The sequence below is a fragment of the Azolla caroliniana genome, unplaced genomic scaffold (assembly GCF_043228905.1).
Source record: "Azolla caroliniana isolate FFs.n. ecotype wild unplaced genomic scaffold, voAzoCaro1.0.p SCAF_21, whole genome shotgun sequence".
NCBI classification, from domain to species: domain Eukaryota; kingdom Viridiplantae; phylum Streptophyta; class Polypodiopsida; order Salviniales; family Salviniaceae; genus Azolla; species Azolla caroliniana.
In genome coordinates, this window is record NW_028230456.1 from 5402627 (window position 1) to 5428806 (window position 26180).

General features: G+C 38.5%; 2 protein-coding genes across 4 annotated transcripts in view; both read right to left on the reverse strand.

Annotated features, from left to right (window-relative positions):
* Positions 1-5653: 5653 nt before the first annotated feature.
* LOC147850477 (RNA-binding (RRM/RBD/RNP motifs) family protein) overlaps positions 5654-26180 on the reverse strand; it is an 82515-nt gene continuing 61988 nt past the window's right edge. The window contains exons 2-8 of one of the 2 annotated variants that reach the window (XM_087336112.1): positions 9483-9804; positions 8869-8932; positions 7539-7606; positions 7326-7415; positions 7128-7258; positions 6276-6443; positions 5654-6182 (exon numbers count right to left, since the gene is read on the reverse strand). In XM_087336112.1, the coding sequence (XP_087192238.1) occupies positions 6159-6182; positions 6276-6443; positions 7128-7258; positions 7326-7415; positions 7539-7606; positions 8869-8932; positions 9483-9708 (771 nt within the window). In that variant the 5' untranslated portion in view covers positions 9709-9804 and the 3' untranslated portion in view covers positions 5654-6158. Of the gene's footprint in view, positions 6183-6275; positions 6444-7127; positions 7259-7325; positions 7416-7538; positions 7607-8868; positions 8933-9482; positions 10071-26180 lie in introns of those variants that run through there. The other variant, XM_087336111.1, reaches the window with a different exon arrangement.
* Positions 12790-16220, reverse strand: LOC147850478 (uncharacterized). 2 transcript variants are annotated; one of them, XM_087336149.1, is made up of 7 exons: positions 16035-16220; positions 15707-15749; positions 14621-14813; positions 14384-14523; positions 13729-13812; positions 13289-13569; positions 12790-13186 (listed from the first exon to the last, which is right to left on the reverse strand). In XM_087336149.1, exons 1-7 carry the CDS (start codon positions 16098-16100, stop codon positions 13094-13096), a joined length of 900 nt encoding a protein of 299 aa, XP_087192275.1. In that variant the 5' UTR covers positions 16101-16220; the 3' UTR covers positions 12790-13093. The 2 variants fall into 2 exon arrangements, with proteins under 2 accessions (XP_087192275.1, XP_087192274.1); XM_087336148.1 differs by having other exon boundaries at positions 13289-13812; positions 16035-16218.

The following is a 26180-nucleotide window of genomic DNA, read 5'->3' on the forward strand; positions in this document are numbered from 1 at the left end:
ATGAGGAGGAGGAGGAGGAGGAGGCGCTAGTGCCTGCAATTGATGATAAGTACAACGCATTGTTGCCAGATTGAAAGCCACTGATCTTGCAAATATTTGAATTGGGTCCGTACAGAATTTAATAATTAGTGGATTGAATCTCTCATTATAGCAGCATAATGCATACATTTATCAAAGTAATCCTCATGAATGGATGCAACAAGAGATTTATTTTAAACATATAGAAGTCTCTGTTTTGTATAAATATTTATATATAGTAAAATGAATTAATGGAACATATATGTATGTATTGTATATATTAAGGTAAAACAATGCAGGGGGGAAAATTAATAGTATGGATCATGCAGGATTGATGGACTTCTTAATATGAGAAGCAAGCAAGTATATTGATCAATGTTTCGCTAATGCTGCTGATAAACGGTATCAATCATCATACAGTATAATAGATGTAGGGTGTGATGATCCATATAAGTAATGATCAGGATCGAATGATTATGAAACAGGGTGATGATGATTGGACTGATGATTGGACTAATGATGATGCTATCATCAGATCTGCAGATCAATTTCTCATAAATGGAAAGACCTTCACGCCATAGAATCTATTGGGTACATAATAATATTGCTTTTTTCTATTTATTTGACTTATTCATTTGCTCATTAGATATATATACATATTGCATACTCATTAATTTTATGAACTAATTAAAGAACTGACTCATTAGTTTTTGACTAGGTCATTTTGTGAATTAATTAGTTCCATTGGGCTCATTAATGAGCTCCTAATTGTTTCATTAGCTAATTTCGAAGGGAAAAGAAAAGAAAAAAAAGGACATTCTATAATCTTTATTTTTTATTTTTTATTTATTTAGTTATTCTTATTCTCATTCCATTTTTAAGTTTTTTTTTTTTTTTCTTGTGATTTTTTTTTCCTGTTTTTGTTATTTTTTGCTCTTTCTTTTCAAGGGTTTGCGATATCAAATCGGGGCCGTCGGATCTGAGATGAGCCGATAGATCGGACGGCTATAGTACAAGTGCGGGGCTCTCTTTATCATATGTAAAATTCCAATAATAATATATGAATTTAAGCTTATTATTAATGATCTAAATATATATGTCCTTTAATCCTTTTTCCATGCTTGGTTGACTTTGGGATGCTGACATTTTAATTGTCCGGCCTTCAAGTTTGCGCGAACTCCGGAAGTGTCATGGACCCCCAATAAAAACCAAACACGGGAAGAGTTCACTAATATGTCGACACACATTGCGAATTGACCTTCAAGTCTCGCGACTCTTTCAATAGTGCTCTTCGGAGTAAAGAAAAAAAAAACAAAATCGCGACTTCTACTTATGCGTTCTGCTCTAAGAGAGACACACGCACACACACACACACGGGCACACGTGTGTATGTGCGTGCACATGTTACGCATACAAAATGGCATGCTACAACATTTATCTGAACACTATTGAGAAATGAAGCTGATCGGATTGATGAGAAAGAGAATATGAGTGGAAAACTTACTATAAGAGTACTATGCTGAAAGTTTTCTATTATCAAACCGAAACATTTACAAATAGACAATAGGTTTTCGTTCGTGTTTCAACTTGCCATGGCATATTCCCAACTCTTTCCATGAGTTGTTGTGCTTATTAGAGCACAACTAGGGTGCGTGTGTTTGTGTGTGTTTTAGCTTGCCATGTAAAATATTCCCAACGTTAGACTGGCTTCCCTATTTCCAAGTAACCTATTTTATACATGTTTGACTTTATTGAACATGTATGAGTTTCAATGGGAAAGAAGAAACCTCAATGGCTTCCATGTGTCCAAATGATTGGCCTATTTTTAAGGTGTAATACAACTAATGACATTCCTAACCAAGCATTAGAACAAAAACCCTTAATATGTTTGGCACGCCCCAAAATCGATGAGAATGAGAGATGGATATATAGTAGCTTTCCTACTTCTAGCATGAGGAAATTCTAACCTGCAAGCCTATGAGTGTGAATTAACTTCCAAATTTCCTATAGTACTTACATTGGCACTTCTAATAGTTGGTGTACTTTTAGGTAGACCTTGATCACTTGGAGTTACATGATAGATGGTGCATGTTTTGGCCCTGTTTTGGCGAGCATAGATATAATTGTCCTATTTGGAAAGCAGTAAGTTAAACAATCTCAACCATTAGCCTAATCACTAAGGTGAAGAGACTCTCACTAGTGTAGTAACCATATGAATGGGTATATAACGCTTAAAAGAGAGATCGATTTATTTACCATTGTATTTGGAGGTCAATAGAACATTTCCACATAATACATGTGAAAGTGACCAACCATTCTTGATGTTTAAGAACCTTACTAATGAATGTCGCAATCGAGAGTGCACTCTAAGATTGTGAGAGAAATTCGTGCAAGAGTTGGGTTTGGTTGAAGATTTATGGAAAGCATAGTCCAATGTGATCAAAGGCAGAGCATTATGTCAAAGTGTCATACTTAGACTTCCCAACTTGTTTTCAAGGGCAAAGTGTGCATAATTGACTACTCTCATCACTTGTGCCCCAATGCCCTCTCTCAAATTGTAGTTAGTGTGAGCGAAGTGACATGGAAGTAGTGGTTCATACAGCAAACATATAGGATGGGCTCTAACATGTATTTATGTATATGGTTTGGTAGTCATGTGCAACATATATAGTATAATGAGTAAACTGTGACCCTCCACATTTTTTGTCATGATGCATTCTAAGTAGTGAAGTTACCAATACCTCTCACATTGTTTGCCATTACTACTCACTAGATTCTTGTTACGACATGTGCAAAATGTGGGTAAATTGATGAACTTTCTCTCCCATGAAGGAAACGAATGATAACCAAACCGTTGAAAGTATGGACTCTATGCTTATAAATGCATTGAAAGAAAATTGGTTGACATTGGATTGCATGGGCCAATAGTAGGAGGTATTATTTATCACCACATAGGTTACCCTATTAGTATTGTCGTCTCTTCCTCTCAAAGTTTGAGTTGGATACTCTTAGGCTATAATTTCTCTGTTTTTTTGCATTACTACCATGGTTAAAGAAATCACTTGATCAACTTGCTCATCCACCCAATCACACATTATGGAAGAAAGAGTCAAGATAGTATGCACGAGTTGGGTTTGGGGTGGAGCCATATATGCACCGCTAAGCACTTAGGTGGAGCATCCCTACTAATTTGGACCATCATATGGCTACTTGAAATTTTAACATCTTAAAAGATATGGATATAGTAAATTTATAACCTTGGGCAAAGTAAATTTGTTATTTTGTAAGAAAGTATTGTTACATGATACATCTACCATGGGAAAAGGAGGTTTGATGTTGCTTCTTGTTTGCATGTTGTGATAGTGCTTATCATTTAAATGTTTATAATTTTTTATTATTCAACGTGTGTTGCTCTCCTAGAACAAAGCTAGAGATTATTGAAGTGGCAATGCCCACAATGCAGAATTTATTGCAGTTCCCCACCGACATAGCTTAGCTTGGAAATGGCTTGGCTTAATGATGAGCATGTTGATCATGACATTCAAGATTGTACAAACTCTTTCACATGATCAAAATGATTTGGCCATCATTATCTGCTTTCCTTTTTCTTGTGGCCCTTCTGATTCTAGAATTGGTGGCACATGAATCATTAACAATATATTGGTTATTTAATAACATAGAATTTATACTTATGGCGAAAACAATGCCATCTATAGTAAGTTAGTTGAAGATAGAGCCTTGTTAAGGATGAAGTGAAAGTATGAATATTATATATAACTATATATAAAAAATGAATGCTCCATACCTTATATTCTTCTAGTGCCCAATATCTTGAATTCTAAAAACACTTTCACAGTATGTATTGCTAAATTGGGACATTACCCGATGATAAGGGTTTCCTTCCACAGAAACTTTAAAATACTAACACATTTTAGGTGGGGCGTGTATTTTCTTTATAGTGATTGAGGCAAATGCCAAGCACAAAGTCCTTACATGCCCAATTTCTAAACATATCTGGTTTATTATGTCGCATATTCAGCAATGTTAATTGGTAAAAATGTGTCACCATCAAGCTACAAATTATTTGCAACTTGAGCCTAACCTCCTACATTTGGGTGATTGGGTCATGACTATTGGAATGGAATTGTATGTCCTTTGGTGTGAAAATGTCAATGTTGTTTTATCAACATATGAGATACTAGTGCCATATGAACGCACCCTAATCCACTTGTTCATAGACTCCAATAACTACACACCCAAATATCTTATTAGAAAATATATGTAAGTTCAAGTAAAACATGACTTCCTAATGTATGAACTTAGGACCACCACATTGTAATTTCTCAAGGCACTTGAGTTGTTTCAACAAAACAAAGCATATACCCAACCATAAAGAGGTATAGTAAAATAATCATAGCTCAATTCAAATGATAAAAGTGACATGTGCATATGTAGGTCAAACAAAGACATGTATTATGTGCATGGACTTTTAGGAAAGATTGTGTGAAGTATGATTTAGTAGTGGAACTGACTATCTTGCTTGGTTATCATTATAAAATTGGTGCACATGCCAAACATTTTTAGGTGCAAAAGTCATCGACAACTCAATAATCATTTGAACCACATTCAAATCCTTGGGTCAAGCCCAAACAAACACAAGGGTTGAAACTTGGGCACACAAACTAGAAAGCTATGCATTTGCATCCTTGGACCATAATATTATGGCTCATAGGTGCAATGCTACTAGATTTTAATTACATTTTAACCATGGGAGATACATAGGCCTTCATTTATGACAATTCACAAATCAAAGAAACTCTCACCATGACAAGTCGGTCGATTCCAATGGTCGGTTGTAAACTTCTTTTAAGGAATCTAAAGAGGATGATTGTAACTCACACAAGCAAACCCAATTGAAAGCCATTCAATTAACTAGTTGTCAAAAACCCCAACTCCATAACTCTACATACTACAAAGTCAAAGCATTATCATGTATCACAAAGCATGCATCTAAGAGAACCCCCACCTTTACGATGGCAAAGGCCTTCCATTTTGGAAGCCCATAAAGTAATGAAAGCAGTTTTATGGGTGAGCAAGAGGTTACCGTGAAGAATTAGCAAAAACAAAGCAAAATATGTTAAACATGATCCAAGACAGTGGGTCATATACATCATTCTAATTTCTACCCAATTACTCACCGAGGAATAGCATCAACCTCTCATTAAACAAGTAGAGTTCCTTAGGTGTGCCTCTATGGGTATACAAAGTTTGTGCCTTTAATAAAAGACATTTATGTTTTTCTCGATTTTAACCGTGTAATTAACTTTTGAAGAGTTTCTATGAAAATAGCCTAATGTTTCAATGTTCTCACGATACATTCATATTTTTCACAAACCCAAATACCTCTCCCTCATTTTTAAAAACTCTCACTATAATCACCCCTACTCACCATCTCTCTCACCTTATAAGTTTGCAACAAAAATTTTACTGAGACAGATTGTAGCAACCCTACTTGAGCTATATATCAATGAATAATCTCATAACTAGCATTGAATCACACCAAATGGATCGAGGATATCAAGAAAAACAAATTCACCACACTCACACAAACCTAACATATAGAGAGGGAGACCCACATGTAGTTTCTTTTCCATTTCCTTATTATCATACATAAGATGAGACTTCTTTGGACTCTTCAGAAATGACGATATCTCATTTCATTTCTTAATCTCTTGTTTGTTGCCACTCCTTCATGATTCTGAAGGACAAAATTTCAAGGATAGGTACTTAACAATTATAAAAGATTCTGGTGGCGGATAGTAGAAAGTTTTGACATCAAATTGAAGGGGACACCATATCTTTGACAATGCGTTTTTCGACTGAAGTATGAACCACTACATCATAATGAGAACTACAACAATGACCAAAATGAGGGAGAGTTTTTTTAGCAGAACTTAACCAGACTCAATTCAATTGCAAGGAGCAAGAAATCTCAACGCTTCGAAATGAGATTTATAACTCAAATTGAATCTATGGATCCTTGCAATTCACAATATGGGGCATATACAGCAAAAATCATGGGGAAACTCAGAAGGCAAATAAAATAATTCACCAAAGGTAAGTCCCTTCTAATGTCATCATCAAGTACTACTTCTCCCAAGCACCTGCAAAATCAATTCAATTATTAATAATGGCATTCATATTTAGCGCATTTTTGTTTGACACGTCCTTGTTTAAAACTTTCTCGTAACACAAACCGCTGATAAAATCGCTCGTGAGAGACGAGGAGCAGTATTATTTTGATCAGCTAAAACCGACTTCTTCTGTGGAAAATGACGCACAATCTTTGAAGTTTTTACAATTCTTGTCTCATCAGCATCTTGTGTAGATGCTGCCACCTCTGACAATTTATCAGTCTTTGACCTCTGCATAGACAAAAAACATACATTTTGAAGCATATGCTTAAAATGTGCATTTCTCAAAACAATGGTGACATTTGAAACCCATTTTAGACTTCTGTCTAAACGGCAATCCTTTTTGGGGGATGGGGGGCGATTAATGACCAAGACTACAAAAGCATGTGTGGGAAGAAAATATACATTTTTCAGCTTATCTTATGCATGTTATAGATACTGGAATGGACAAAATAACATTGAAATTTAAAACCCATTGCGCGTTTCAAAGGGCACATTTTGGGGTCTCAAATGAAGCTGAAGTTACTTTAAAGGTTGCAATAATGGTTCTTAGCAAAATAACAAGGCTGCAAAAAGTATGTATATCAGTAAGAAATTATGTTTTGGCTCAACATATAGAAGGAGCATACAATTAAGCCTATCCTAGAATATCTGTTATGACAAAGCAATGGTGTGTCCCTATGCTTAAATTTGAAATACATATTTAGATTTCAACAGGCATTTTAAGTTTGAAATGATGAGCACAGAATTTTTTCAAAGGTTGCAAAAGTAAAACTCCACGACAAGATTGCAAAAGATAATGTTCCATAAGCAACAGAAAGTATGCATATGCAATTTCGGGAAATTATGTAAAATCCAGGATTTGTATTTGAATTTGAAAACTCATTTGTCCAAAATTTTCATTGAAAATGTAACCTTGTTTTTACGCTCTTCCATAGCAGCAATAGCCTTTGATTGGTCGACTTTAGAGAGATAAAAATCACGTTCTCTTTTTGCAGCTGATATGTTGGCTGCTTGTTTTTGTTCTCGGACAGCATTTCTATAGGCTGCATTAAATAAGAAATCATTAGGATTCAGACCAAAAAATAACCTGGAATGACGCATTTCTTTTACCGATTTCCTCTGTAAGATTATCCCATTTGAATTTCTTCAGGTATTTGATATTCCAGAGATCATAGAAATATGCTGACCTCCTCTTGCCTCCTGCAATAAAAATAGTATGACATCAAACAAGAGAAGATACATACATGGATAAATGTATTTTTATATACACTCTTATCAGAACAGATGCAAACTTTCATATTAGATTTATATGATCGTCCCAACCCATAGGTTCTCCATTCAGCATTTCAGAAACTCTTCTTGCAACAGTTTTATCAGCGAATTCAACCCATCTGCAGTTACAATCAGTTTGATTGGAGAACTTAGTAAAATAAGAATTCAAAAGACAGCATACAACTTAATAAAGATATACGAAAAAGGGCCCTCAATCATTCTTCTATCATAAGAAACTTGAGAATAGTCAATGCTATGAAGAATAAAGTTATAAAGTAAGTGGTTAACATGAGCAGGTTCTTTCTTCATGCTTTTATTCCCCACAGTTATGAGCTTTGGCTGTAGAACAATCTGAAAGTTACCACCATCCAACTTATGATTTAGAAGGAAAATCAATGTCCTTTCCGTGACTACTATGCCAATTGCTTGTTCCAGTAATACTAAGAAAAATAGTTATGTTGATAATGGATTAAACCAGGCCACTGTGCTATAGGCAATGGGAGGCTAGAAGGCTTTACTTAGGGTTAGTATATGCACACAAGAATTGAGTTAATTCTAATTAATGATTTTCAATGCCTGGAAAATTTCTAGAGAAACATGACTAGAAACTTAAGTACACCTTAATTGTAATTTGTTACTATGAAATTACGAGACCAGAACTACATGAATATTCTGAATCAAAATGTATTTCTAAATGCCAGTATTGAATTAGAATTTTTTATATAAACATCTCTCCTCTACACAATTAGTGCTTGTGTACATACATCTAGACATATTGATACACAAAAAATAGCATCCTATTCTTAAGGCTTCATTATCATTGCAATTAACATGAAACTAGAGGGAAAAACATCAAAGCATGTATATATAAGAACAAGACAAAATTATCAACAAACGCACTGTGACAAGCATGGGATTTGATATTGATATGAATACATTATGGAAATAAGTCGTCCTAACTTACACCAATGACTTCTTTCCTGACCCTATATCTCTTCCTCAGCCTGAACTGTCTTGTCTATGTGAAAGCCACATGAACATCATCATCAAAAACACTTCTTTGGAGGCAACTTAGTATATAATTGTAATGTTATCCATTCTTTTAAGTATGGTAATTCTTAGGTATGTTGCATTAATTTAGTTGGAACAGGGAAGTAACTAAGATCAAACCCTGCTTCAATCATATTACTTGAAAGCAACATATTATAAGTGTTTGTTGTTAGCTGATTCTTTAGACTACATTAATTCAAGGTAAGTTGAGTTTATTATCGTGGAAGTTGGTCTTAGGATTACATTCGTTCAATCATTGTGGAAATGACTCACTGTTGAAGAATTAATTAATGCTAGACCCTCGACTCAATAAACTATAAGCAGAGCTCACCCTTCTGTAAAATTCTTCCCACTATCTTTTCCCGCCATTTTCCGACGTAACCTGACACCAGAATCTGCATAAAAGAAGTTGCATATATTTTTGAGAACCATAACCCAAATTAATCATTAGCAATCACTCCCTGGTTATAGAATATAATCAATAAAGAAACACCGAAAGTGCTCAATAAAGATCAATACTCTTTTTTAAAGCGTAAAATTTTAAAGCTAAATGCAGATTGTCTCTGATTCCAAAGTGGTAATTTGGTTCGTGAAGTATTGATGAACCTTGCATAGGGAGTCATACCTTCTGGAATTCAGTAATCATTTCATAGATATAAAAGGCCAATTTCAACTGCATCATAAACACTTTTATCTGTTCCATTATGTTTTGAAATGTGCCAAAAATTCACATTGTGCAATTCCGTGGGGCTTATTTGTCTCTTGAAAGAATGAAATAGCTCTCTCTATCCATCTATCTATCTATCTCTAAATAAAAACACAAACTTTACGATGCATAAATACACATCGGTATACATACAGAAGTGCATATTAGTGTACATTATACATATCTATGTATCATGTATACGCATGTACCTAAATCCATATGTAGGTGATGTTACTGACCTTCGGGAGCAAGATAAATGCGGAGAATTTCTCCATACTGAGATAGGAGATGACGGAGTTTGAGAGGCTTGAGGTGGGGCGGAATTCTGCTCAGGTAGCATACTCCTCTCCTCTCAGATTTTGCCATTTCTCGAAGAAGCTTCTTCTTCCGCCTCTCCTTCCGCCTCTTCCTTTCTTCACTCTCTTCCTCTTCTTCAACCCCGTTCGTTCTTTCTTCTTTCCCCATTGCTTTAGCCTTTTGCCCTTCTGCATCTTCTTCTCTTTCTTCATCGCTTTCTTCTTCTACTGCTTCCTCTTCTTCTGCCTCCTCTGTTTCTAAATCCTGCTCCTCCTTCTTCTCCATGATCGAGTAGGAATGAAAAAAGGAATAAATACCAGTATTAGGGTTTAGGGTTTAGGAAAACCACTCTAGAGCAATCGATTTACCGCTGCTGCTGCTGCTGCTGTTGTTGTAGGGCAACCGTCTGCTCAGTTCAAATCTTTTCTGTCGATTGTGAGTGACCTTGGAAGACCAAATCCTGCGATGGGTTTATACTCTGTTTCTCGGCTCTGTACTGAAAATCGAGAGGGACTATGTTCATCAGAACAGAGCAGCCCAACAACAAGATTCTATGTATGTATGTTGAGTACTTGCATATTGATGTATGTATGTAATGTATGTTTGTATGTATTGCATGTATGTATGTATGTATTGCATGTATGTATGTTGAGTACATGCATATTGATGCATGTATGTAATGTATGTATGTATGTATGTATTGCATGTATGTATGTATGTATGTATTGCATGTATGCATGTATGTATGTATTGCATGTATGCATGTATGTATGTATTGCATGTATGTATGTATGTATATTGAGTATGCTTTCTTTTCTTTTCTTTTTTTATTAAAGATATCCTGTCATTAGTGTAATCATTTTACAAAATTAAAATTCTATGTGATTGGGGGGGGGGGGGGGGGGGGGGGGGAACAACCATTTGGGAGGTTGAAAATGCCAATAAGGAGTACCACAGTTGGCTGTCATGAATGGAGTAGCTTTCCATATAGTGATAAACTCATGCCGTCATGAATGGAGTAGCTTTCCATATAGTGATAAACTCATGCCGTTGAGCAAAATGTATGTATGTAATGTATTATTTGTTTTGTTTGTATGTTTATATGTATGCATGTTGATGTACGCATGCATGTTTTGTTTGTATGTATGCATGCATGTATGTATGTATTGCATGTATGCATGTATGCAATGCTTGAATGTATGTATGTATGTATGTATGTATGTCCTTGGAACAAACTAGGGACATAAAATAAAAAAATTGTGGAGTCGGTGGGGAAACTTCAATCGGAAGGAGACTCGGAACACTTTCTGATCGAACCAACGCATTCGATATCCAATTTTGTGTTGTGATACATACCTCTCTACACACGTACGTACGTATGCACGAATATACGCATGTTTCCTCTCGGCTTCGCCACGCCCACACCCCACTCTCCGAGCCGCCCGACTCGTGTATCGAATACCACTCTCCGAGCATTTCGATGATTGTCGAGAGTCTGCAAATGCTAAGGTGACGAACATTTTTGTATGTGAGCTTTGTTGAGCCCCTCCTCGTTGAAAGAGAGGTTGTGAGATGCGATGGAGTTGAAGGTCAACATATAATTTTTAAATACGGTTGATTGGTCATAGTGATAATTATCACGGAAGATGTGATTTCATCGAGATTGTATGGCCCACAATTGGATATGAGGGAAAATATTTGAATTGCTTGATAAAATAGGAACATCAAATACTCCCAATACACATACATAAACACCACATATTAAAGGATCAGACATTTACGGGGTTATTTTATCATCCACTTTACTATGTTTACTAGTGTTATTAGACAACCTACTTTTATGATTCTCTATTTATTAGAAACAAGTTGCTCATCACTTTTGTAATTTTGTTTGGTCGGAAGTTGGAACGTTTGGTAACATTCTGTTGTTCAACCATTACACGACCGAGAAAGTGTTTCCCACAACATCTCATACATTTAGGGGACATATATGTTTCGGATTTAGTCATGCATGACTCATTTGATCACTATATGCAACCACCACTCCTTCAAGCTTTGACAATTGTTTGAAAGAAACGGATGTATATAATAAACATTCATACCTTAAACAAATAGTCATGTTGTGCTTGTTCAAATCATCTTTTATTCAAGGACCATTTCGGGGTTGTGTTATTTGGCTTGTGCCACTAATTCATGATTCTCTCATCTCTACCATTTTCAGTTATCATCACAAGTAAGCTCATAAAAAAGTGAAAGATGTGCAACTATATAAGATACATTCTAAACATGCTTGACCACATACAACTAATGGAAAAATCAATTGTCTGACACTACATATTTATGATAGATCGTGGAAACATAGAGGCTAGCTCATACATTCAAGAGAGGAGAGAATAGAGAGCAAATTGTCTATGTGCCTAAAAACAAACCAAATGCCCAACTAAATTTGTGGATGTCCTCTCCATGGATGCAACAAAACAATGTCTACTTCGTCACAATCATTGCAATGCATTAAATTGCTACATTCTCACAATTCTCATGTAGAAATAGACGGAAAAGCTTTGTATGTTACTTGTATCCCATCGGTCATACCATCTTCTCATAGCAATTATTGATTCACCGTCAAAGCTTTCAACATACGTTTTTAAAATTAGGCTATTATTACATATTCTAAGGTTTTAATATTCTCCTTCTATAGCAATTCATTCTAGTCTTTTTTAAAGAAATTCCTCCATGAACATTGTCAGTGACTATTTGATCCAATTGCATACATACAAAGGAGGGTTCTCAAGTACCCCATTATGCAAATAAATAAATAAATAATTCTCAAACTTGTAGAGGTTGTGAACCTCTTTGTAATATATGTAGGCAACCAAAACCTAACCACAAAAGCATGAAATGAAGCTATAGTGTTGATCCATCCTTTATAATTGTTTGCCACATGAAGATGAAATGAATGACATGCACACTATATTGCCACCACCATATTAGGCATACAATAATATCTCTCAATTGTCTTTGTGGGCTTGATGTGTTCATGACTCCCTTATCTTGTTTTGGACCCTCTGAAACACTGCTCCTTATCAGGATGTTATATGGTTTGCACTATCATAACCCCATATTAAGTTTGTAAGCTTGCACATTATATAATATTTATTCCTTTTCTTATGTTCCTTTTCCTTTCACCATAAGAGGAATTAGAAATGAAGAGAGTAACTGATTGACAACAATGAGAAGTGTTTACACAAATGTTTCAAACAGAAAAGGAGATTATAAGCAATGTGTGTGTTAGTAATTACAATGATAATGTTTTACAATGAAGATACTCCTCTTTGGTGTGTTCCTTTTCAATTAAGAGCACTTAGAACCAACGAGGTCGGTTAGACTAACCCACAAATGAATTCACATCATAGAACCCATGGATGATGTCCGGTCTCAAAGCTTATTAAGTAGATTTCTACATTCTCTAGCTTCGAGAATAGTAAACATATATACATTAAAAAATGTACACTAATCGCACATTCTCCTCCCATAAATACATTTGTACAAAGATCTAGCAATCCTCATCTCGTAGGTTCTCTTGCTTGGCCAATGCTTGATCCAACCTTTGTTCGAAAGGGACGTCATGCCAACTTACCTTTTGGTCCTAAAAGAAAACCAAAAACCCTTCAAAGAAGTTAGTTGTGCAACAATAAAAGAAGACACGACATTAGTCTTCCACTCAAAAGATAGAAAAGACGTTGCGAACCTCCTTGTATTTGTTCGTGTAATTGGGTATCCCATTCCCATCCCACTTCTGAGTTTTATGGTCTTCACACATAAATCTAGACTTGAAATCCAAAGTGCTCACTTCTTCATTAACATCCATCATCTTCTTCGTCTTTGTCTTCGTATTCATCTTCTTTTCACAATATCCAAACAATCGGGATTGTTCCACCTCCATCGCATTCCTCTCGTGTAAAATCTTTCGGACGTCATCACTATCGCATCGCGATTTCTTTCTCCGAGCCACGACTTCCTTGTCCGATACCACAACACACGATGATGCCAATTCCATATTATTGTCCAATGACCTCCTCTCTTTGGCAACGATGGCTTGTCCGGTAGCAACCCTTTTCACGCCGTCACTCGGCAATCTCGATCGCACATATGGAGACGAGACGGAATCTCGTGAAATGGCACGCTTATTTGTTGTCTCCTCCTCGATTCCTCGATGAGGTAGCTGCTCTTCATCATAAAAGTTGTGCGCAGAGTTGTTTCCTCTTGTGTTACCTAATATCAATCAATAGGTACATATATGCATTTAACCACATTGATGAGTGGTTAATCTTGAAGGCTATAGAGTAAGTAGACCAACTTGCCATACAAACTTTTGTTGGAACTTTGCAGATTGTTTGTTATTATTATGAATGAATCATGCTTATGAGGTTAAATATGTTGTTTATTAGGAGAGTTTTGTGCTGACATCAATGGCATCCTATGAAAGAAAAGGATTTCTATTCATACATGGACTGAGATGGAGTGCTCCATGTTTTGATTACTTTTAATCATGTTGATCAGGTGAAATATGTATATAGGAGAGCTTAATCCCCACTCAAATCATCTTATGATATTCACAAGGATGACAAAAAGCATCGATAAAACAAATTATATCGAGCACAAATTATCTTATGATCTTCACGAGGATGACAAAAAACATCGATAAAGCCAATTTAATTATATCAAACACAAATCAACTATGATGGTAATGAAAACTGCATCTGACTCAGAAACTCATATATGGTATCATTTATAATCTCAGGATTTGCATTCGATATGCATGCTGAAGAGGAAATTGTCTGACCTTTTCGAGAGTGCGAAGATATGCCAAATTCAATATCCCTCTCCACATGTGTTTGAACTTGAACTGCCTTCGATGGATCGAGGTCTTCAAACACTTCCAACTTCCTCTTAGAATTTCCATTCTTTGAATCAAGAATTTCCCTGTAATTCAAAGAAATCGTTGTTAGAAGAGTGCATGAGATCAACCACATGAATGAAATTGAGGTGAAATCATGTCATATAGACTATCAGATTGTACAATGTGGGATCTAGCTTTTCATGAGCTTTGTTTGTATTGTCAATGCTGGGACCGAGCCTTGTCTCATCAGTTTTCGGTTGAGTCGCATAATGTATGTCTGGGGTATATTCTTTAGAGTAATTATCATCGAGAGATGCCAAAGATCTATCGTTATGCGGCTCCCTCACATTGTACGTGTTTTCTGGAGTTGGTGCTGTTACAAACAAGAATCAAGAAATCTCAATCTCAAACTCTGAATCTCAAACCCTCAAACTTCTAAGAATCAAGCAATCTCAATCCCCCAATCTTTTGTTCAGAATAGGGGGTCTCGACCCATCATCGGCGATTCAAATCCCATTTACTGCACTAATTTATTAGATGTCACCATCACCATGCATTGCCCGGATCGACAATGAATGACCTTATGACCTAACTCATGGATGGATTCTGAAACAAACTCATTCTGCACTCATTGATCCCAGAAGTTCAGAACCTATCTGTCTACCTAGCTATTTGTATATATCTATCTCTAAATCAACATTTAGACAAACCTACCCTCAATCAACATTTAGACAAACCTACCCTCTAGGCTCTCATGGAAGAGGAGATGCTGGATTTTGATCCTGCAGGTCATAAGTGTCATCATATATGGCCTCCATGGAAGCTAGGAATTAAGGGGGTTAATTTGGGAATGTGGTGAAGCAATTCGGGTACTGTGGGATGGGTTTTGAAAAATGAGGGGTATCATTCAGGGAAATGTTTAGAAATACTCGGTGCATTTGTGGCCATTTATATTCCTCAGATTCTGTTCCATCATTTCTCTATGATCTTTTGATGTAAACTTTGCCCTATCTAATTTAATCCAATTCTGGTATTTCTCATGGCTTGGTTTCACAGTCTCTCCTCAAAAATCTCATGAAATTCCATGTCCTAAAAAAAAAACACAAAATCAAGTCAAATTTCCCTTCATATTTGATTGCTAAATTTCTGTTCTTTCTCGAGCCTAAACTCAATTCTGCCTTAACACGTTCTCTCTTTCTCTCTCTCTCTCTCATACTCAGAGACACACGATTGAAGAAGAAAATAATGAAGGAATAAATCTCTCACCGCTTGAGCTAACTCTTGGAGATGGAGCAACTTCAGCTAAATTCTGAGAGAATAAGAAAAATACACCCATACGTCAAACATCGCAGAGAGACCAATCGACAATTATAAGAGATCATTGGAACAAGAGAAGTATGGATTAAAGAAGTTGAAATCAGAGGGAAAAGGGGAGAAATTTCATCAATATCATGATCAATAGCATCATCATCATCATCAATATGAGCATCTTCATCGTCATCAGTATCATCATCAATGTCACGATGATCAATAATATCTCAATCGTAAACATCTTCATCTTCATCTTCATCTTCGTCTCAGTCGCAATTCTTACCTTAGACCTCGATGTGGGTTTACGTTCTGATTTGAAGAAACAACAAGTGAGGAAGAGACGAACCATGTCCTAATAAGATTAGGCCACAGCCATTCTGGCTCTTTGCATAGAGACAGACAGACAGACAGACAGACAGACAGAGAGAAGGAGCGAAGAAGATGATGACAATGGTGATGATGAAGGAAAGGAAGAATTTGTTGCAGAAATGATGGCATTTGGAGCGGATGGAAGAAATTTCTGGCGGCTTGGACCCCCCCATTGATTCTATACGCAGAAAGCCCCTTAACCCTGGTTAATTCCACACGCAGAAAGCCCCTTAACCCTGGTTAATTCCATACGCAGAAAGCCCCTTAACCCTGGTTAATTCCATACGCAGATGTCCCCTTAACCCTGGTTAATTCCATACGCTGATGTCCCCTTAACCCTGGTTAATTCCATACGCAGAGGTCCCCTTAACCCTGGTTAATTCCATACGCAGAGGTCCCCTTAACCCTGGTTAATTCTATACGCAGATGTCCCCTTAACCCTGGTTAATTCCATTCGCTGATGTCCCCTTGACCCTGGTTAATTCCATACGCAGAGGTCCCCTTAACCCTGGTTAATTCCATACGCAGAGGTCCCCTTAACCCGGGTTAATTCCATACGCAGAGGTCCCCTTAACCCTGGTTAACTCCATGCTCAGGAAATCCCCTTAACCCGGGTTAGTTATGCACTGATAAATAAAAAAACAAAAGCAAAATGCTCTGTTCCCTTAACCCTGGTTAAGTTTCCACCTTCCCTGCCCTTAACCTCTGGTTAACTATATAGTTACAAATGCCATTAATGCCCCCTAACCCCTGGTTACGTAGATATACACTTACATACATATGTAGTTGGAAATAGGGCCATTAAAAACCTTTGCTAACTATATTTATGTATGTAGTTAGAGATTTGTTATGAATGCTCCTTAACCCTATCTGATTATATAGTGACAAATGCTATGAATGCCCTTAACCCTGGTTAACCTCCCCTCTTTTTAACCCCACTATCTATATGTACATTATACATATATACATACATATGGCTCAAGCTCCAAACTATAACACACACACACACACACAATAGAAACAAAACCTCTTATTTCAAACCCATATTGTTTGAAAGCTATTCCATCTCGTCCAATTTTCCGGCCTCCGAGCTCACTACCTGATATTTTGGTCTGTGTCCCAACTAGCTCTGTTTGTTTTATCAAATGTTAGTACTTCAGAAGATTCTACTCAATTTTCTCGGCCCTTTTGTTAACATCTTGGTCGACCAGCCGATGGCAGTCATTCTGGTTTCTTCAATACCTTCTTCGACCATCCTTGTTGTGTGTACGATGTCTTTATGATTTATTCACAAACATTATGCGCACTTTCATTCTCGTTACTCTAGTTAGTGACATATATGGGATGGAGGTCGTGATTAGATTATATTGGATGAACATCAATTTTGTTTTGATCTTTTGCATATTGATCATTCAACTATAACCATCCATTGGACCAATGTGGCTGTAGAAAACGTCTCTTTATGACGATGTGATAGTGCCAACACTTGTTTCTCTTCCCTTGTTGACAGAGTTGGAAAGCTTAGTTTGAACTTTGAAGGGGACTAGAGAATTGAGAAAGCGCATCGTATTTCCTTTATTCTTCTTGCATTGAACAAACAATCTCTCTTATTTTATTTACCTATCCATTGGCCAATATCTTAAAATTATCCATTGAACCCTCTGTATACAGAATTTGCATAGATATTTGTTGATAGGATTGGTAACAAGATGAATAGGAACATTGAAACTCAAAACTTCTCAGTTGCTCAAAATACCTAGCCACATGTATTATGTATTACTTCATATGCAAAGGAATCATCTCCTCGATCATTTGACATTTCCATTTAGAACCTGTCAAACTATTCCATGGCAATAATTTTGAAACATTGTGAAATTCATATCCCAACCAATAAAGGGCATGCACTTGTCCTCAACAAAAGGGTATAGCAACCAATGTGCACCCAATCAGTGGATTGCTCAATCCCCCAAATATCCAAATACAAGCGTTTTAAATGCCAAAAGTTAAATATGCACTATTGGAGTTGGAATTACATTGGGTGTTAGCACTATAATTGTCACCCGACATCCACTGGATTCTCATCATGGGGTTTAGATTGTACTCATTCCAATTGTAAAAGCCCAATATTGTTATTTATTGTGTTTATTTCCCTGTATCAAGATCGGGTATTTTGCATACATGTTGTCGTCCTTGGATGTGGGAGCCATTTGTCATGTTGCCTTTTTGAAATCAAATGCCAATTCTATGTCACCCATCATCACCATAGTAGGGCTCTACTCTACTATTGAAAGTTGGAAGGATGGAAATTTGAATAGTGCTTCATCAACGTAAAGGTTGCATGATTTAGGAAGTTATCATGATTCATTCAAATAATTGACACTAATGGCCTTTCTTTCAAACTCCGATTTGTATAATTGTTTGAGCATAGGATTGTAACAAAATGAGCAATATTTTCCTATTGAGTAGAGAAATTTCCACAATGGGCTTTCTTTCAAATGTAAATATTTGTCAAAATGACCCATATCAAGATGAACAATGATGTTTTATTTGTTGGCAGCAACTAAACTATGAGTTTTCAGCGATCGTTGGGGTTGTGATTCTTATTACGAATCAAAATACAATTGATAAGCAATGAAGATTTATATCAAGGTCATAATGGTTTAGGGATCCTTAAAACACATTGACCATTTTTGGAAAAAAAAAACACATTGACCAACGACCATCCATGACTCATGAGCGAAGGTTAAGCCATGAACATAAAATACAATTAGCATCCCATCCTTTCAACCTTGTCCAATCGATGACTAATTCCCAAGGTCATTAAATAAATAGAACTCCAATAAATTTAACCTCGCAATGAATTTAAAATAACGGAGACAATACCCTATTCTACTAGAATTAAGATTTCCTATCACCAAGAAGGTTAATGGACATGCTAAGAGCATGTATGTTCCTATGATTTTGCAATATTGATAACCGATAATTATTATTCCTTCAAAAAGATTAACTACTATGACTTTTAAGCCATGGCGCTGTAGGGCAAGCACATTCCCCATCCTAGTGACAAGTTACAACTCAATCATGCACATGTTTTTCATCGCCAACATGACATTGCATATGAATATGACATTTCCATCCAATCCATAATTATATTCCATTGGGAATTGAGTGAATGCATTTCTTATTTAATAAATAAGACTTAGTAGTATCAACTTGCAATTTACGTGCAAGTCACACTAAAAGACTATTGCTTTCAATGGCAAAATCTTTACATGGCTTGTCTTTTAGATAAAACAGTGTTGTGGTTGCAGAAGAAGCGGGGGATTAAGCAAATGATTACATTGTATGTTAATAACAATGTTTAATGCATTTTAATAGCAATATTTATTGCATTTACATAACAAAGGCAACAAACATGGATGAATGTGTCCAATAGATGCGAGAGAATAAATGGTGATGCTCATATAAAAAATTGAAGAAACTTGATTATATAACTCGAAGCTTCGATTATTTTGCATGGAATTGGATACCTTGTCTTGATTCTAAAGGCATCATGCTTGGTATAGACCTCGAGAACGCGATACAAATTTCTTAGAAAACATTAGAGAATATATTCTATCAAAAAGCGAGGTGTTGACGCTACCCTTCACGAAATCCCAACAAATATGTTGTATAGTATTTGAATTACATTCATACATAATCTTTTATCTCCAATTTGGTAAGTTGTTACATTGTCTAAAACTTTGATGATGGCCCACATTTTCCAAAGTCGTTGTTTTCCCCTTTGGAAACACATTGTTGTGAATATTTATTTATATCGAATGTTTGTTACATGTTCATCATGACTATGCATTGTTGGTTATCTAAAAGAGTGTGTGTGCAATTATATAGGAAGGTAAATCCAACGAAATGTAGTAACAATTAGGATAGTCAAATACCTAGTCAAATGCCACCAAATTATAGAAGTAGGCGATGAATTATGAAATTTAAGGATGGTGGTAATAGACAACAATAATACAGTCCCAAGGAAAATGAAATAGAGAGAGAAACTTGGGACTGTATTATTGTTGTCTATTGCCTTGTATTAATGTTACATGTTATGTGATCAATCTTTCACACACGACATGTCCTATTAGTCTCTATGCCTTCATGATCTGCCCAACATGCATGCCTCCTCGCCTACCCACTTCGATCGACATGGAGCATAATTCCCCAAGCATCCCAACTCAAAGGTGCCATGAGCAACCACAATGAACTACTTACTAGATGTGCAACAACAAAATATGATGGACGGTGGTCAATCACAATGACACTAGTTCAACCAACACACAAATGCCGACTATCGTGAGGAGAGGCGGAAATATTCTAGACTCATTTTGTTTGTTATTTGTACAGGAATTGGGTGGTAATCGGCAAGATGGTTGATGTGGACTGAATGAAGAATTTTTTTCTGTGATAAGGATGAGTGAAGATGGTGGGGGGCTCGAAGCCGACTATCATGAGTGGGTGAGGAAACTTTTAGACTAATTTTTTGTTGTTAAAACTGGATTTTCGTGGACATTGGCAATATGCCAAGATGGTCAGCTTATCAAGATATTGAATGAAGAATATTTTAGGTTTTCTCATTATGATGGGTGTTCATGGTGTGGCGATAGGGATTGAAGTATAATAGTATGATGAGAGGATGAGTGATGACGGTGTGGGGGCCGAAGCAGATCATGAGGGAGGAGGAAATAGTCTAGATTTAGTTCGTTTTTAGTTGTGTTAAGTAATTAGGTAATTAACTAGGGTTAATTAGAGACTAATTATATGGTTACGTTAAGCAACGGAAGATTAGTATGATATGCGGGTGAGAGTGTGTGAGAGAAAGAGAGAGAGAGAGGAAGTTACACTTAAACACAAAGATAAACGGGGGATGATTGACTATATTGAAAAGTGTCATCAACATACAAAAATACCCACAATGAGGTATATATACAACCCATGTGCAAGGGTGCACATGTGTGGGTAGAACATAGGTACTTATGTGTAAGTCCTACATTAAATGTACTAAGGAGTGGAGGATCTAGAATGTCCCACTTAAGTACAAGGTCCTATTTAAAGGCTTAAGGTCAACACATTAACTAGATTCGATCTAGGTAACTATTAAGTTACATGTGTTGACTAACTAGATTAAACTAGTTGAGCTTGATATCTCAACACGCCCCCTCAAGCTCAAGTGTGAGGCGTCCAACGTCCGGTTTAGCTTCCTTCGGCTTCGTCGGCATCAATGCGGCTTGCGGATTTCTTCGCGTCTTCGCGACTTCGTTGCGCGGTTCTCCGCGGCGGCTTTCTTCGCGGCGTTGCGTGGCTTCGTTGCGCGGCTCTCTGCGGCTTTGTTGCGCGGCTTTCTTCGCGTCTTCGCGGCTTCGTTGCGCGGTTCTTCGCGGCGGCTTTCTTCGCGGCTTTGTTGCGCGGCTCTCCACGGCTTTGTTGCGCGGCGTTGTTCTCCCCCTCAAGCCTGTGATGAAGGCTTGGATCCTCGGGCTCTTGTTCGGCCACTACCTTCATCGCGAGGGCATAGTGATGGGCCATATACTCGTTGTAGGCGTAACGAGTGACTTGGGTCTTCGCTTGTGATGAGCGGGGGAGTTTCTCATTTGTCGATGTGAGTGCCTTCTTTACTCCGGGTGTCCTCATGATGGGTACACCGAACTCGCTATCTAGTGAGCGAGCCGAATCATCCGAATCACGGTCGTCGGGGTGGACCTCGACTTCGTATTCGGGCATCTTACCTTTGCCTTTGTCCGATGTCGGACTTGGCCACGACGTGTTTTCATCGTGTGGAAGCTCTTGTGGGCCAATTAGCTCGGTAGAGCTTGGATTGTCCTTCGGTGGAGGACTTGGCCGAGTTTCGTCGTCCGAGTTGGCGTTCAACTCTTCCTCGATCGGGTCAGATGGAGTCGCATCGGGCTTATACCAAGATGTCGATTCGTCGAAAACGACGTTGCGACTTATCCGCATCGCTCGGGTCGAAGGGTTGAAGCATTTGTACGCCTTTTTCGCGGACAAGTATCCTATGAGGATACATTCTTCCGACTTCGCGTCGGGCTTCTCTCGACTTTCGTTCGGGATGCGTACATTCGCAATGCTTCCGAACACCTTGAGGTGCGAGAGGATGGGCTTCTTTCCAACGAAGATCTCGTATGGAGTAAGCTCGTGCATGCTATTTGTGGTGCATCGATTCATGAGATAGACGGCCGTGGATGCCGCTTCCGCCCAATAGAAGTTCGGCATGTGCTTCTCACGCATCATGGCGCGTGCTACCTCGAGTATTTGCCGATTCTTTCTCTCGGCTACTCCGTTTTGTTGGGGAGTGTGTCGGCATGAGAATTCTCTACAAATGCCTTCACCTTGGAGGTAGGCGGTGAACTCGTCGGAGAAGTACTCCTTTCCTCCGTCCGATTGTAGGCATCGAATGTGCCGACCGGTTTCTTTCTCCACTTGGCTTTTGAGCCTTTGAAAGTGGGAGAGCACTTCACTCTTCTTCTTCATCGGGTATATCCACGCGTAGCGCGAGTCGTCGATGAAGGTGACGTAGTAGCGGCATCCGCCGAGCGTCGGCGTTTGAGCCAGTCCCCATACATTTGAGTGGATCATGTCAAGGAGGCCTTTGCTTGCGGAGGTCTCCTTCGGGAATGGGAGTCGATGTTGTTTGCCGAGTTGGCATGCTTCACACACTCGGTCGACTCGTTTCGATTCGAAGGTCGGAAGTCTGATTACGACTCCCTTTGATTGCATTCCGCGAAGCCGTTGGAGGTTTACGTGGCTGATTCGCTTGTCCCACAACTCGATGTTTGTCTCGGTCTTGAGACCTTTGGCGTACATGGCCGATTTTACCTCGTTTGAGTCGAGGATGAACAAGCGACCATCTCTCCGTCCCTTGGCTATGAGTCGGCCGTCTTTCTCGATGAAGCAACCTTCATTGTTGAAGTGGACTTGCATGCTTTGCTCCACGATTTGGCCGACCGAGACCAAATTCTTTGTTATTGTGGGCACGTGCAAGACATTCTTGATGCAGGTTTGCTCGCCTTCTTTCCCGAATGGGACATCGCCGATGTGCCGAATGGGATGCGGAGTGTCGTCTCCGGTCTCTATGTAGCCGGGTCGATCCGGCGTTCGCAAGTCGCGAAACCACTCTTGGTGCGACGTCCTGTGGTGCGAGGCGCCGGAGTCTACGAACCACGCGTGTTCGGAGTTGGAGGTGCTTGCAGAGTTTGCGGGATCGGAGGCCATCATAGAGTTCGCTCTATGCCTCATCATGAAGAGTCCACCGTAGTCCGCATATTCCGCGTTCACGACGTAATTTGTGAGTTGCCGGCTTGTTGAAGCCGACTCGCTTCGTCTTTTTCGGCACTCCTCTTCGCGATGGCCGATTTTGCCGCAATAGTTGCACGTAGGTGGCGTCGTTCGCCGATCTTGTTCGGTATGGAAGCTCCCCCTTCTTGTGAAGGTTCCTCGATGGCTTCCGTTTCCTTGTCGAAATTGTGAATTCCCTTCGTGGGATAGGTCGAATTGACCTCTTCCGCGTCGACCTCGTCTATGGGCACCATCCGTATCGGAGAAGAGCATTTGTCCTTTTGATGTGTTGGTCTTTGGTTGAACATGGTTTTCTTCGACCAATAGCATTGATTGGAGGTTGAAGAACGAGGGAGGGGTATCTCTCGCCAAGATTGCCGTTCTCAACGGGTTGAATCGTTGTGCGAGGCCGCCCAAGCATACTTGCACCATCTCGTCCTCGTCGATGTTGACGTTGATGGAGCCAAGAGAGTCGCAAATGCTCTTGATCTTGGCGGTGTAGTCCGTCACGGACATTTCTTTTTGTCGTATGTTGTTCAACTCTTGCCGGAGTTGAAGCTTGCGCGCGGATGTGTCCGCGGCGAAAATCTTCTTGAGATTTTCTCATGCCTCTTTGGGCGTCTTGGCGTCACGAATGTGGCTAAGCATGTGGTCGTTTACACATGTTGCCAAGCAATACATTACCCGGCTCGCGCCTTGCTCCCACGTTGGGTAGTTGGCGTGTGTGGTTTCGGGTTTGCTTTCTTGTGCGCCGTTGATGTAGCTCCAATACCCTTGGCCGACAAGGTATTGATTCATCTTGTACTCCCAAGATGAATAGTTGCTTCGGTCTAGCTTTTCGCTAGGGAGCGAGCTTCCCATTTGTTTGTTCATGTTGATTGTTGTGTCTTCCGTTTTGTTTTTCTTCTCTTGGTCGCGTACACGTCCTTCGTAGTGGCACTACGGTAGCGGATAGCGAATAGCCGGGATTTGTCGTCGGTGTCTCGAACACACAATCACGAATAAGCGGTGGGCTTAGTGGATTTCCTAAACCACGCGCTCTGATACCATGTTAAGTAATTAGGTAATTAACTAGGTTTAATTAGAGACTAATTATATGGTTACGTTAAGCAGCGGAAGATTAATATGATATGCGGGTGAGAGTGTGTGAGAGGAAGAGAGAGAGAGGGGAAGTTACACTTAAACACAAAGATAAACGGGGGATGATTGACTATATTGAAAAGTGTCATCAACATACAAAAATACCCACAATGAGGTATATATACAACCCATGTGCAAGGGTGCACATGTGTGGGTAGAACATAGGTACTTATGTGTAAGTCCTACATTAAATGTACTAAGGAGTGGAGGATCTAGAATATCCCACTTAAGTACAAGGTCCTATTTAAAGGCTTAAGGTCAACACATTAACTAGATTCGATCTAGGTAACTACTAAGTTACATGTGTTGACTAACTAGATTAAACTAGTTGAGCTTGATATCTCAACAAGTTGTACAGGAACTTCGTTGTTGAACTTCATTGGGAAACAACAATCTGGGTTGGCTATTCAACCAAGACTGGGAGAGCAGGATCTTATATTCGAATCAAAGACCTATGAAGCAATGATTTTCCTTTTTGAAATGTTACAAAGAGTCTTACAGATCATCCCTAGATGAACGTATGTTGTTGCTATTGGAACATGCCATGGCCATAAATGGAACTCTTGATTTACATGTTAAGGCATCAAATGGACTCCTGGTTGTTGTTGCTCAGTCACCAAAGAAATTTGCAGAAATGTGTAGGTTGGGAGAGTAAGTTGGTTGAGACAAGTACACGTGAGATAACAGGAAATCCTCTCCTATCAAGAACTGTAATGGAAGCAGTTGGTCATATTGATCTATGGGGTTTTTTTTACCTCTATTTTTTGATGGTGATGAACAATATATAGGTGTAGAAACAATATTTTCTGGGCATATATGCCATGGTGGCCCTGAAAAGATACATTTGGAAGCAACGATGAATGCGATATTTGCATTGAGCAGGACTATGGTGGAGGAGGTGTTGTTTTCTGTAGGTGAAGCTATTTGTTTTATATGGGGTGGTCTTCATTAGGCCAAAATCTTGAGCCCAGTGTTGTTGAGACTGTAAGAGTTGTACGAGTGTTCAATAGTTTTCTAGTTAATTATGTTGCATTTTCTTTGTAATACTGGACTTTTTTGTATATTGCCTTTGGCCACTTTATGTTAATACCAATGGAGGATATTTTTTATGGAAAAAAAACCAACACACAAATGCCACTCCTATAATTCAAGATCCAAGGAATACCATGGAGTTGCTTGATCATCAGACAGTAGTGAGGGTTTGCACTTTACTAATGACATTGACGTGGTCTCGACAACCTCATCATTGTGGAAGAGTAAACCACTTTACGTCATCCTACAAGAAATCAACACACTAAATCCCCAAGGACAGTCAACATATGTTATATATATAGCCACATGTTAGCTAGAAAAGGCCAATTGGAACAAGCTAGTGTGAACTCTAAAAGTCGACATTCTAGTTAAACATTATCCAACTAAGCATACAACTTCTATTTAATCGTATAACACGATCAAACTCTCGATTGCAAAAATCAGTCGCAACTTGGAACTTTGATGGGTTCTGCTTCAAAACAATCACATGTATTGGAATAATGAGACGCCGCAAACGAGTGTTCTGAAAATGCAAGGCTTTTCTGGTTCA